We start from the raw sequence: 12900 nt of genomic DNA on the forward strand, positions 1-12900 counted from the left end.
GACCTGTAACAACTCGGTGCAGTCTATCAGGGCCCTGGCCGATACTGTACGAGGAAGAACCATCCAATATGCTTGCAGGTATTTCTTCAGAGATGAGAGGGCTTGTGTTTTCAGGGGCCCCATCCCGTGCCACCGAGCAAATCCTGGAGGCATGGTTTCGTAAGTAATCTGAATTAAATCTACCAGAAAGTTTGCTCTGCGGATTGCTACATTATCGGAAATCATTGGGAAGACCCAGTGTTTAATAGAGAACTTGCCGTTTTAACCTTTGCGCACCATACCAGGGTGGCTATCGATCAGAAAGATCAGAAAACCGCCGAGTAGCGAGGTATGGCAAAGTTCTCGATGCTTATTCTTATACCGTTTGAGCTAGAATGGCTCCAAAAAACGAGCCAGTAATTTGCCAAGTGCTGTGGCCGTTTTCATGATGTAGTATATAGGAGACATTGTAAAGAGTAACTAGCAAGTTCGAGCAGTCACTGGCGGCAACCGCGATTGTTTGGTAACAACAACAACTCCGCGTTCGCGTTGCTCAAGTGTTCTTTCTGCACAAGTACTTGGGCCCCGAACGTTAAGAATGGCGGATGCGGCCTTCAAGGATATACCTGAATTGTTTGAAGTCAGTATTGCCTTCCAGGTGTCTGTATCTGCGGATTGGTTGATCGCAAAGTTTTAGGTCGATATAGGCGAAGCCCTGACGGCTAGAACAGAGAGCTTGGGTGAGCGGACTCGGTTCTGCTGCGTCATAACACAACTCTAACTCTTAATGTAGCCACCTTTCGTGAGCTTGGACCGCCGGACCTCTGTCATGTTGTGAAGAGCACGGGAAGGACTGGGCAGCGCGATGTATGTAGAGGCATTCTGATTGTCTGTTATCCTTCTCACAACAACGCGACTCATTCGTCACTATGAACAGCTGGGTTCTTTCCATTATATATCAGGCGTCGACGCTTCTTCATCTGCTTCGCTCGCTGCTTATATCAACTCCCTTACTTATTCCTTCGAAGATAACTTGGCGTGGTTCTCGAAGGGTCCTACATGGAAGGTCAGGAGCGGTTGTTATTGGTTGGTACCTTGATTGTCTCTCCCTCTCGTCTCCGTGACCGCAAATTTTAGTTGTTTCAACGCGTTCTCTCGCGTAGATGTTCGCGTCGACGTGAAGATTCCAGGTGGAGTGAATGCTTATGTCGTGGATTTGCGTGGGGAGCGGTTCGTCCTTTCTATACTTTTCGAAGGCTCTAGGTCATTTCATTCCTGTTACCACAGTCACGAAGCCACACCTGAAATATGGCAAGAAACCTACATGTCTGCTCTGCTCCGGGCGATTTTGTATTCGGACGATCCTTCCTACTGGCTTGATGCATACCGTAAACTAGATCCAGTCACGTCTTCTGAAGGAGAAGTACGATTTCTCCAAGCTGCAGAAGCATTGTTCATGAAAGGTGCGTTCACTCTTACTTTGTGTTTCTCAGACTCCACCGACTTCCATATACAGGGTGGCAGGTAGGATCGGACCCGGAGATTCAAGTTGCGACGATTGTCTCAAATCATTTAACTGCCGGTATCCTGAAATACTTCGGTGGATGTGGGAGGTGGCAACAAGCAGCCAACCTTTTTGAAAAGCTTTCTGCCCGCGAACCCGAAGTTGCCTCCCTCCTTGCCAAAAGTTACCTAGGAATGAGTAAGGCGCCTGCTCTCCCGTAGTATCGTGAGTGAATGTGACGACTCGCACAGACGAAGAGGTGAAAGCGGTGCAAATCATGTCAAACGCTATCAAGCACACACCACGCTCTTACACTCTCCTACACGTTCAAAGTGACTTCCTTCGCTCAAAAGGTAAAGCCGACTGGGCACTCAAACTAGCGAAGGAAGCAGTAAATTGTGCCCCAAGTGAGTTCGTGACGTGGGAGAAGCTCACAGAACTGTATATCGAGACGAAGGATTACGAATCTGCAAGTATTTTTAAAATCTTTAGTGCCCTTTCTGCTCATCCACTCCGCTCAGGCGTTGCTCACTCTGAATTCCTGCCCTATGTTTACGTACAATGGCAGAGATACTCATCGTGCTATCCCGACGTCTCGTGTACATCTTCCCACCAAAAGGCAAATCAGTGATATCCTTCCCGAGAGGCAAAAATTCGAGGATGACGAAGTATGGTCACCGGCTCATGCGTTGATAACCCTTCAGCCTGACACTCTTGCATAGGCTGATCCTGCTCTCCTTCGGCTACCGGCTCCCGGGTTGCGGGGAACTTGGGCGCGGGCATATGTTCTCCTTACTCGCTTGGTTTCTGAAATCGGGTGGGACGAGCTCTTGAAAACACGGAGTGCCGTTTTCGTGATGGAAGAAGAATACCGCATGCAAAAGGCGCAGGCCGATATCCAAAATGCTGCCCTCAGGCAGCGGATACGTCAGGAGGCGGATAGCGCGGTAATTTACGAAGATGGGACAGTTGGTCGTCGATCCGAGTCTGCGACACTCACTGCCGACGACGATGCGTCTATCAAGGGCGTACGTGGCTCAGGGGGATCAAAAGCGTCCGAACTGGACAATAAGTTGGAGGAGGAGGTCCTCAATCCCTCTGATAGCATCCCTGTCATACGGGTGTCCACCGAATCGGACATAGAAAGAGAATTGGCGGAGTCTGGTTGGGCGACGCCAAATGGCAAGGACACCGATGGCCCTGCATCCGTCATTACAAGTCCCATCGTTGAGAGACCATTGACTGCTGCTGCTAATGAGGAGGCAGAGGCGTCTCCAGCTACTCCCCAGGAAGGATTTTCCTTCACGAACAAACGTTTATGTGAGCGTTGGTTGGATAATTTATTCATGGTCCTTTATGAGGTAAGCAAGGCACAAGGTACACACCTTTTCAGCAGGCACTAATGGCTCATACAGGATTTGAGAGTGTGGACAATATTCCGGGCCGAGGTGGCACATTTCAAAACACAACACGTGGCCTATCGGAAAACTGGCTTGGAGTGGGAAATCCTTGGTGACCTGGGTGTCCGTTTGCATCACAAAGAGGAAGCAAAGGAAGCGTACCAGAGATGCATCGAGACCTCCCGATACTCCCAAAAGCCATGGACAAAACTACTGGAGACGTACGCTGAGGAGGGTGACATCACCCGTACTGTCCAAGCCGCCATAAGACTTGCTGCATACCAACATGCGGATTTTACCGAGATGACAGTGAGCAACCCCATGCGGCCGTGCTCTACGGTGTAATGACTGAAACCCTACAGTACCCGACCCTCATTGCCCGATGCTTCTTTAAGTTGGGGGAAATCCATGGCCACGCCAAGATCTCGTTCACACTGCTGAGCATGGGCCTGTCCGAACCTATACTGAAGATTATGGATAGTTACCTGCAATATGGAAAGACGTTTAAGGTGGAAGGATACGACTTTTGATACGGTACTTGGTTCGTTTCGATTTAGATAATTCATCGTGTTGTGAGACATGGCGTGACCCGGTGAGACTTCCCGAGTAGGCAATGGTATGTAGAGTGGGTCCCATTTAGCTTGCCTCCTCCGCCATCGCAAACCTGCCAGCATTTCCGGGGCGTCTCTGGCACTTATCCCCGTCACTGGCCGTCACTTGCAGCAAAATCTGCTATTAGCTCTCATACCTCTGACGTGCAGAAACCGGACTTGTGTCGTTGCCAACCAAGATGTCTGACTCTCCTATTCGACGACTTTCCACTAGTAGTCCCAGCCAGCTCAAACGAGAGGAGACCCTCATCAACGCCTATGAGGCGGAGGAGGAACGAATAATCAACATACTATCACGCAAGCTGGAACAGGTATGAACGTGCCCATGGTTCGGCTGATAGTGGAGGGATGACAATGGCTGCATCATAGCTCCGCGAAGAGAAAATCAACCTTGAAAATGCCCTCGAGGCCGAGTCGGAATCTCATGTGAACCGTCTAAACAGAGAGCTCTCCGCGCTGCGTCTGGTACAGCAACAACAGGCAGCAGGATCACCGTCCGTTTCTCCCGACGCGAGAACCGGGACATCCGCGTTTCTGAACGGATATGATCCCACTGCTCCCAGCGCTGAGGTGTTGTTAGAGGCTATGAGGCGTGAAAACGAGCAGTTGAGGAGCCGCTTGGTGGATACTGAGCGGGACTATGTGCGCATCGCACGATTGAACGAGATCTATCGCGAGGAGTTGTTGGAACATAGACGCAGAGTAAGCCATTCGTTGCCAACACACGTGTGGATGATTGAAGTTTTCTCGTAAAGCTTGGATTGTCGGTGGATAACTTGGTTGGATTGTCATCAGCAGATCCGCTTTCACAGCCGACCCACCGACGTTCCCTATCCAACCTTTCTCCCTCAAATACGTCTGTTGCACACACCGCGAGTCCTCGCATGTCACACGGTGTGCCAATACCTCGACCATCCCCTGTGCATCATCGGCCCTTGAACCACCCCTCTGAAACCACGACGCCGCTTTCACATTCACCATCATCTACAGAGTCACCTTTTGTCTTTTCGCCCACTGCGACAAACCCTGCGAGTTACACGAGTAACGGCACGCATTCAACAACACCACCCTCGTCAGTTTCACTTACTTCCAACCCTCCTCCCCCATATCCTGTTCCCAATCCCCACGCTTTAACTTATCCGTCTGTCCCACCTCCGTCGTTATCTTCATCGTACGGGTCTCCCATCATTTCTTACGTCTCTTCTCCAATGGAATCTCTACGGCCAAACGGACGTCTGGGATCGGACCGCCGTATGGTAGAGTCCGGAACGCTTAGGAACGGCCTCAGTCGCAGGGCAAGTGTTGATCGAGGTGCCCGAATTGCTGAGACGGGGATGTTGATGCCTCGCTCACGGGCTGGAAGTCAGAATCTTGGGGCGATGTTGGAGGGCACTGATCTGGCGGAGCAACCTAGCGAGTAAGGCCACTTCTTCGCCCCCAGAGTACCAACTTAGTTTCCGTTTTCCATTTCTACACGGCGATCGTCGCGCCTGTTTGAATAAGTATTGTACGTGTAAGAATTAAAGTTTCCATTGTACTTCGTCGTCCCTGATGAGTCGAACAATGCCAATGCGGTCTGACGCGAGGACCCCGATACAGAGGCGCGCTCTTCTGTCGGTGCTGTGGAGCGGGGCAGCATCACAGAATATCACAGTAATCCTCTCGTTACAATTTACACTTGTATTATTCGAAGCTATGTGATGGATCGCCCAAGTACGCCATCCAACTGCTCATGGAGGAACGGAGGACACAGAAAACGTAAGTAATTGTGGAAAAAGTGTCAGGGGTCCGAGTTCCGCCTGCCGTCCAAGTTCGGATCCGGAGCTGTGACTCGTCGGATCCAGTTGCCCGCAGGGCCGCAGGTATAAATTATTGGCGCGTCGTGTTTTACCTCCGCAAACCCCTTTTTTTTCCATGTCATACCAATTCACAGGATACTCATCGACGCCCACCACACCTCAGACCCCCATTCAGTGGGATGGCGGTGACGCGCCGCATCTTGAGCAGCAAGTTCTTCACCACCCTTTGCAGCAGCAGCAGCAGCAGCAGCAACAACAACAATCAGCCACAACCACAGCAACCAGCAGAGATGTACACCACGCCGTCCCCATCAACCATCCAAATCCAAGAGTTTGTCTCGGTCGTACCCAGCCATGATTCTAACCGTCAACGCGACCATGCGCGCCATCCTCAGCAGATAAGACCACATATCCAAGTTGATACACGTCAAATGCGTGTCGGAACAAGTACCACACCCCCTTCTGGCCCGCCATCTGCAGGCACTTATCAGGGGCCGGGCCCAGAACGAGCCCGGGCTATGCCAAGTTTCGTCGACGCTCGTATGGTTGCTCACCCATACAGGCGCCCTCAAAGTGCGGGCACAGGAACAGTCAGACCCAGAAGAGAGTACGAAGATGTTGTGCAAAGCGTGAGATCCCAAAGACACGTTTCGGTTGGAAGCATGCCAGCACCAACCACCGCTCCAACAAGACTCCCCCCTTACCTAGGCACTGCCTCAGCAACGTGAGCTGATCCTTTGCAGTCAGGACACAATGATACGCTTCACACACCACAGAACGTCCTTAATCAGCCCAGCCCATGCGGTCAATGTTCCTCCGGAAAACCGCAAGTTCATCATACGAACGGATGTTCATTATGACTCCGAGACGCACCTTTTGAGTGCATCACTTGAATTACCTGGCCTGAAGAAGAGCGACATCAGTATCGTCCTTTCTACATGCTATTACAATGGAGTGAAACAAGTCGTGGTGTCGGGGAGAGCAAGGCCAGTTTTTCCAAGCAAAGGCTACGCTGTGAGAGAACGCAAGTACGGTGAATTCACACGAACGCTCGTAGGTTGCGAGTGAGACCAAGGTCAGTTGTCTCCACTACAGACAATCCTGTGTGTCAAGTTATGGTTGTCAGCCCGAAGATATCACTGCTGAAATGCAAGACGGGATACTTACCATCAAGATCAGACTTCCTCCTTTTCCAGAAGGAGAACCTATAGAACACGAGATCACTGTACAATGAGCGACTATCCACCAAGCAGACTACTTTGCAGAAAGTCCTACTGATCCGCGTCTAGCCTGAAAATGTCCATAAACCATGGATCCTGCCCAATCGCGTAATATTCATCAGGACAAGTTGTTGATGTTTTATAGGTGCTCGCAACCTGTTGCAGCCCCGTTGACTCCCTCTTTGTTCACGACTACTCCTCTTACTTTAGTCCACGAAACCTTAGATGGACACTGACCTCGTACGATACATATGTAAAGTATATATTCTTCTATACCATAGTCTTGTCCTTGTCCTGACGATATACACACTTGTGGTCGCGGGTTTGAGTTGAATACAAATAGATTTGCTTCACTCACTTGGACGGTTCAGTTGCAGGCAACCCGGTTTTCGTAGTGTGTGTGGCACGGACCCTGTCCAGTGGGCCGTCGCGAGTCCCGGTACCTCGTCACGTGTTCTAAACCTCTTACACTCTTCCTCGAGTCGTGACTACCGCAATGGCTGACCTCATAGCTGAAGTGCGAAAAATACCACCAGTAACGCGCTTCCTTCTAGGATCTTCCCTCGGTGTCACACTTGCAGCCCGTCTGAATATCATCCCTCCCTACTACCTCATATTCCTGAAAGAACACGTCACCAAGCAATTAGAGGTAGGCACTTAGCGATCAGGAGGATGCGCTTCTCAATCCCTACTTCAGCTATGGCGACTGTATACAAGCATGTTCTTTGGAAGTAAGTACTTAACTGTCTCGGGGGTGTGGATGCGTAATAACGTCAACCAAAGGCATGCAGTTCGACTACATCTTCGAGCTCGCTATGTTATAGTGGGTATTCGCACGCTTACTGTCTACCAATTTCTTATGATGTGTGCCACTAGTCGGAATTCTAACGGCGTTGAAACGATGTATTACCAAGGTAGATCGTCCGACTACGCTTGGCAACTCGTATTCGCGTGCTTGGCCATCATTGTAACGACCTTCCCTTTTTTTCATTCCTCATCATTCATCCTCATCTTTTTGTGTGTTTCCAGCTAGCAAACAGGCCGCTCGAGTCGTGGTCTCATAACCGTCCCTTACTTCATACTCTCACCTACCTTTCGTGTGCTCTGGCCCCGCCAGGCACACAGAGTTCCATTATGGGCCTTATAACTCTCCCAGTTGCGTACGTGCCATATGCAATGCTTGGCATGGATCTTCTGGTCAGCGGTATGAACGTTGCTGCGCAATCCGTGAGCGGGTTGGTTGTTGGCCATCTATGGTGGTGGTTGGTATGGGGTGCCAACACCGGAGCTGGTGGGATGGAACGTGGTCCATTGGCTAACTATGCTCGGGCACCTCGCTGGCTCAGAAATTGGTTTGGTGAGCGTGAGGGCGTTAGGGGATCGTCTGGGGCCGGATACCATGTAGTACCACCCCGGAGGCAACAGACGAGTGCTCGAGGTACAGGTCACAACTGGGGAGGTGGTCAGCGACTAGGTAGTTCATAAACATGTTAACAACCATGCGTGGATGTATTTCAGTTTGAACACGATTGGGACCATCGCCACTCCACACTATCCTGGTTACGATGCCGTCCTCGTAGCCAAGGTACATCCTCGGCGCGTCATGCCTGTCGCACGGATGCCACAGACGAATTGACTGACAGCAGTGTGCCCGCGAGGAGGCTCTAGTGTGTATCAAATTCCGCAGTCATCCTCCAGGCATGACCTCAAAGTGCCAATTTCATCACCCCTGTAATATGCTCCCCAATTGGGTTTTACAGCGACCTTGGCAAAGAGTAACTGAGCGCGGGGGATAACTCTCGTCGTCATGTCGTTAACAGACGCAGTGCCCAGTTTTCGATGCGATGGCATGCCAAAGCACGACGAATGATATCATGGTAGTGGATTGTGTTAAGGTATTGTTAATGGTATCCGGGAACCCGATATGACTTACTCCTTCCTACCGTATTGTTGCCGGTACGCTTCCATCGCCTTCAGCTGTTCCTGCTTACCGTTGCTCGCTAGCCAACGCATGAGGTCTTTCATCTTCAGCACCGACTGGACGCGTCCTCTGCCGCCCACGACGTTTTCGATCTCGTCTACAGTGCTTTCTCCATCTTTCCCCACTTCCTCTCTATCTAGCAGCTGCACGACGCCCACCACTTCTCCCCCTGCACTCTGGATCGATGCGATGGCCAAGCTAACGGCCGTGCCCGCAGTCATGACGTCGTCGAGGATGAGCACTTTCTTCCCTTTGACAGGCACACCGACTAGCTTCCCACCCTCGCCATGATCTTTTGCCTCCTTCCTGTCGTAAGCAAATCCATAAGACTTGCCGTAGGTCGCACTTAGTACGAGGGCGGTGCATGCAGCCAACGAGATACCCTTGTACGCCGGTCCAAAGATGACATCGAATGGAGGGAGGGGGTTGGTTGGAAAGCCGAGTCCGGCGATTATAGTAGCAGCGTATGCGTTCGCTATGGTATTTAAGATATTTCCGGAACTCATGAGGCCCGCATTGAAAAAGTAGGGCGAAACACTGCAGATATTCACGAGTAACAAACGTTAATTTTCCTCCGACACTAGAGGGTAGATATTGGCCCTGCACTTACCGGCCAGATTTAAGGGTGAACGCTCCGAATTTCAGAGCGCCGACCTCTTCCGCCTGTTCTAGCAGTTGGTTTTGGAAACCTTGTAGTGTTTCGGTAATGGATGCCATGGTAATAGATGGTAGGCTTGATTATCTTGTTTGGAACAGGGGCTTTTGCCAAACAACCGCTTTTGGTCGACAGGCCATCCGACGCGCGTCCTCGCAAAACACTATTAGCTAGGTTGACACTCGCCATGCCAGAGCGCCAGGTTGCAGAAATCAAGGCTTTTGCGGAGGATCCAAAGAACAAGAAGAAAGAGGATGATGACAGGGACAAGCTCAACCCTTCCAAACCCAATGGCGACAAGAGAGACGAGGAGGAAGAGCTTGTGAGTACCCCCAACGCGTCTCGGATGCGCTCATACCAAGTTTTGGATTCCAGTCGGAGGAAGATGCACAGCTCAAGGCAGAGCTGGAAATGCTTGTCGAGCGACTAAAGGTAGGGGGTGTCCATCGCATCTGTGCTCTGGCATGACTGAACGTGCCATCCTCCAGGAATCAAACACGAACCTGTACCGTCCTGCCCTCGAAACTCTCCGAACACTCATCAGGACTTCGACCTCTTCAATGACGTCTGTTCCGAAACCACTCAAGTTTCTGCACCCGCATTACCCAGGGCTCCAGAGCCTCTTTGAAACCTGGCCAACATCGGAGGACAAGGTCGTCACACCTGTCATCGTATCCCGAATGATCCTAATGCACATTTAGAGTCTCTTTGCAGATATTCTGTCCGCTCTTGCGATGACCTACTCCGATACACAACCTAGGGGTACCCTTCGATATCGTCTCATATCCGCCTCCCTCATGCCTTCCTCCTCAACGATCCCCGAACCTGGGTCGTGGGGCCATGAATACGTCCGACATCTTGCGGCAGAGCTCGGGGAGGAGTATACCATCCGACAAGAAGGAGAGGAGTCCCCTAGCCCGGAGAAACCCAACGCAGAGCTAGTAACAATACCGGGCTCCATCGAAGATTTACACGCGCTGGGACTAGAATGTGCCAAATTTTTCCTTGGCCATAACGCAGAGCCAGACGCCGTCGATCTTCTCGTGGAGCTGGAGATCGTGGATCGGATAGCTGACCTTGTCGATATAAACACGTTCGGTCGGGTCTGCACGTACATGGATCGGTACGTAAGTTGAGAGCCGAGCGTATATCTTTCTCACACATCCATATATGACAGCTGCGTAAATCTTTTACCCCCTCCGGACGATGTTACCTTCCTGCGGACTATACACAAAGTTTACCTCCAATTCTCCAAATTACCTGAAGCACTGAGCATTGGGATGCGTTTGAATGACGCCGACCTCATTCGAGAGGATTTCAACGCGTCTGGGAATCCGTTCGTAACAGTTTCGGAGTGTTTTTAGTTTGCCATTCTTAGCTATTTGGCAGGATAATGCGGCGCCAACTTGCGTTTCTGCTGGCTCGGTCGCAAATTCCTGTTGAATGGTTGCATCCACCACCATCTGAAGACGCTGACGGGGAGGCGGAGTTCCCAAAAGACATAATGGAATGTCTAAGTAACACTAACCTAAGCAAGTTCTTTAAAGAATTCGGAAAAGAACTTGGCGTTGCGGATCCCAAGAGCTTAGAGGACGTGTATAAAAGCCATCTCGAGAACACCCGTATGTCCCATACTATCTGACGTGTTGCAGCTGTACCAATTTTTCCAAATGAAAGGGGGAGGGCTCTCAGCGAATGTCGACTCTGCACGGGGTAACTTGGCAGGCACCTTCGTAAATGCGTTCGTGAACGCTGGCTTTGGGAACGACAAACTTATGGTAGAAGCAGAGGAAGGAAACAGTTGGGTCTATAAGAACAAGGATCATGGTCAGCGTGTTCCGTGCGAGCTTAGCAGAGTGTCTTATCCTATCTCACCTCTCAGGGATGATGAGCGCGGTTGCCAGTCTCGGTCTCAGTCTGCTCTGGGACACTGATATTGGTCTCAGTCACGTTGACAAGTATACGTACTCGTCAGAAGAACACATCAAAGCCGGTGCTCTCCTTGCCACTGGACTACTTAATGCCGGCGTCCGTACGGAAGCCGATGCTGCACTTGCCCTTCTCGGTGAATACGTCACGAATGCGTCGCTTTCTTTGAAAACCGCTTCAATTGTCGGCTTGGGACTCGCATACGCTGGGTCACATCGGGAGGACCTGTTTAACATTCTATTACCTTTGGTCGCCGATGAAGATACGTCCATGGAGGTCGCTTCGCTGAGTGCGCTCGCTCTTGGGTTTGTGTTTGTGGGCAGTGGGAACGGGGACATCATTAGTACCATTTTACAAACTCTCATGGAACGGGACGAGCGGGCGCTTGGCGAGAAGTGGGGTCGCTTTTTGGCATTGAGTCTTGCCCTCTTGTTCGTTGGTCAGTACGCAGTTAATCTGACGGCTGACCAAAGACTAAAATGGCATTCATACAGGTCTGCAAGATGCATCCGACGCAACACTAGAAACGCTGAAGACCATTGAGCATCCCATTTCTAAGCAGGCACAGATTCTCGTTGAGATATGTTCTTTTGTGGCTACTGGAAATGTCTTGCGCGTACAACGGCTCCTCCACCTGTGCGGAGAACATCTGGAAGCTGTGAAAGAGAAGGAAGAAGCCCAAAAGGAAAAACAGAAGGAAAAGGCAGAGAAGAAAGAAGACAGCAAGGAAGAAAGTAAACCGGATGACACCTTCCGATCATTTGCCGTCCTCGGTATTGCAATGATTGCCATGGGAGAGGAGATTGGGGCGGAAATGTCCATGAGGCAGTTCAATCATTTGGTACGCTCCTCCGATCTGTCAAATTCCACCGCCAACAGCTGCTGAATGTTCTTGCAGATGCATTATGGTGACCCGATTATCCGCAAGTCTGTTCCTCTTGCTCTGGGTCTTATCAGCGCCTCCAATCCACAACTCACCGTCCTTGATACGCTGTCCAAGTACAGCCATGATAGCGACTTACAGGTTGCTTTGAACGCCATATTTGCTATGGGCTTAGTTGGCGCTGGTACGAACAATGCACGGCTGGCGCAGATGCTTCGCCAATTGGCGGTGTACTACTACAAAGAACCTGACTGCTTGTTCGTGGTACGCGTAGCTCAGGGCCTGGTGCATATGGGCAAGGGCACCATAGGAATCAACCCTTTCTTTAGCGACCGTAACATATTGAGTCGACCGGCCGTCGCTGGCTTACTGGCAGCAATAATGGCATTCACAGATGCAAAAGCTTGTGAGTGGATAAGTTACAAATTCTTGGTTGGCCTCGTTCACCATTTCGTTTCTGCCAGTCGTGCTTGACAAGTACCATTGGATGCTGTACTTCCTGGTGACTGCCATGTACCCGCGGTTCCTCATCACCCTTAACGAGGATTTGGAATCTCTTCCTGTTACAGTCCGCGTTGGCCAGGTCAGCGTTATAGGGTTTACGATGGTTTTATATTCTTACATGTATCTTTTGTGCAGGCTGTGGATGTTGTCGGTCAAGCAGGCAAACCCCGAACTATCTCGGGTTTCCAGACCCATCAGACTCCTGTGCGGTTGGGTACCACCGAGAGAGCTGAGTTGGCAACAGAAGAGTACATTCCATACGCACATGTGCTAGAAGGGTTTGTCGTTCTGCGGAAGAACCCGGGCTGGGAGGAGACGATGCAGCTGTAGTTCCAAAATACATATATAGTGCTTGTACGCATTGTTAGATTACATTGATTTTATCAAGGCTCGCTTTCTGAAGCAGCCCTTCGGGGCATTCTTTGGGCATGGGGC

The 12900-nt window shown here is 50.8% G+C and overlaps 5 protein-coding genes across 5 annotated transcripts; 4 read left to right on the plus strand and 1 right to left on the minus strand.

Annotated features, from left to right (window-relative positions):
• The first annotated feature begins 457 nt into the window (after positions 1 to 457).
• F5J12DRAFT_842983 (Chs5p-Arf1p-binding proteins-domain-containing protein) lies at positions 458 to 3460 on the plus strand. The gene is made up of 12 exons (XM_051746183.1): positions 458 to 619; positions 677 to 719; positions 773 to 846; positions 917 to 1065; positions 1117 to 1209; positions 1267 to 1442; positions 1496 to 1681; positions 1735 to 1952; positions 2005 to 2151; positions 2206 to 2844; positions 2899 to 3192; positions 3246 to 3460. Exons 1-12 carry the CDS (start codon positions 578 to 580, stop codon positions 3411 to 3413), a joined length of 2229 nt encoding a protein of 742 aa, XP_051598250.1. The 5' UTR covers positions 458 to 577; the 3' UTR covers positions 3414 to 3460.
• A 213-nt stretch (positions 3461 to 3673) lies between these two features.
• Positions 3674 to 6527, plus strand: F5J12DRAFT_723520 (uncharacterized protein; the record flags this gene model as incomplete). Its single annotated transcript, XM_051741460.1, has 7 exons — positions 3674 to 3805; positions 3864 to 4196; positions 4250 to 4911; positions 5357 to 5504; positions 5560 to 6017; positions 6070 to 6357; positions 6407 to 6527. The coding sequence occupies 7 exons, from the start codon at positions 3674 to 3676 to the stop codon at positions 6525 to 6527; spliced, it is 2142 nt and encodes a 713-aa protein (XP_051598251.1).
• Positions 6528 to 6911: 384 nt separating this feature from the next.
• F5J12DRAFT_236797 (Der1-like family-domain-containing protein) lies at positions 6912 to 8220 on the plus strand. The gene is made up of 5 exons (XM_051738527.1): positions 6912 to 7162; positions 7211 to 7244; positions 7297 to 7336; positions 7390 to 7480; positions 7543 to 8220. The coding sequence occupies exons 1-5, from the start codon at positions 7010 to 7012 to the stop codon at positions 7996 to 7998; spliced, it is 774 nt and encodes a 257-aa protein (XP_051598252.1). The 5' UTR covers positions 6912 to 7009; the 3' UTR covers positions 7999 to 8220.
• A 222-nt stretch (positions 8221 to 8442) lies between these two features.
• On the minus strand, positions 8443 to 9211 carry F5J12DRAFT_894449 (phosphoribosyl transferase; the record flags this gene model as incomplete). The annotated part of the gene is made up of 2 exons (XM_051747741.1): positions 8443 to 9031; positions 9105 to 9211. The coding sequence occupies 2 exons, from the start codon at positions 9209 to 9211 to the stop codon at positions 8443 to 8445; spliced, it is 696 nt and encodes a 231-aa protein (XP_051598253.1).
• A 92-nt stretch (positions 9212 to 9303) lies between these two features.
• Positions 9304 to 12900, plus strand: F5J12DRAFT_842995 (26S proteasome regulatory complex non-ATPase subcomplex Rpn1 subunit). The gene is made up of 12 exons (XM_051746184.1): positions 9304 to 9471; positions 9525 to 9581; positions 9638 to 9802; positions 9851 to 10272; positions 10327 to 10485; positions 10539 to 10771; positions 10827 to 10976; positions 11032 to 11517; positions 11573 to 11919; positions 11977 to 12367; positions 12426 to 12544; positions 12601 to 12900. Exons 1-12 carry the CDS (start codon positions 9337 to 9339, stop codon positions 12793 to 12795), a joined length of 2859 nt encoding a protein of 952 aa, XP_051598254.1. The 5' UTR covers positions 9304 to 9336; the 3' UTR covers positions 12796 to 12900.

Source organism: Pisolithus orientalis (assembly GCF_024613125.1).
Source record: "Pisolithus orientalis strain OTSU chromosome Unknown F5J12scaffold_23, whole genome shotgun sequence".
Classification (NCBI taxonomy): Eukaryota; Fungi; Basidiomycota; class Agaricomycetes; order Boletales; family Pisolithaceae; genus Pisolithus; species Pisolithus orientalis.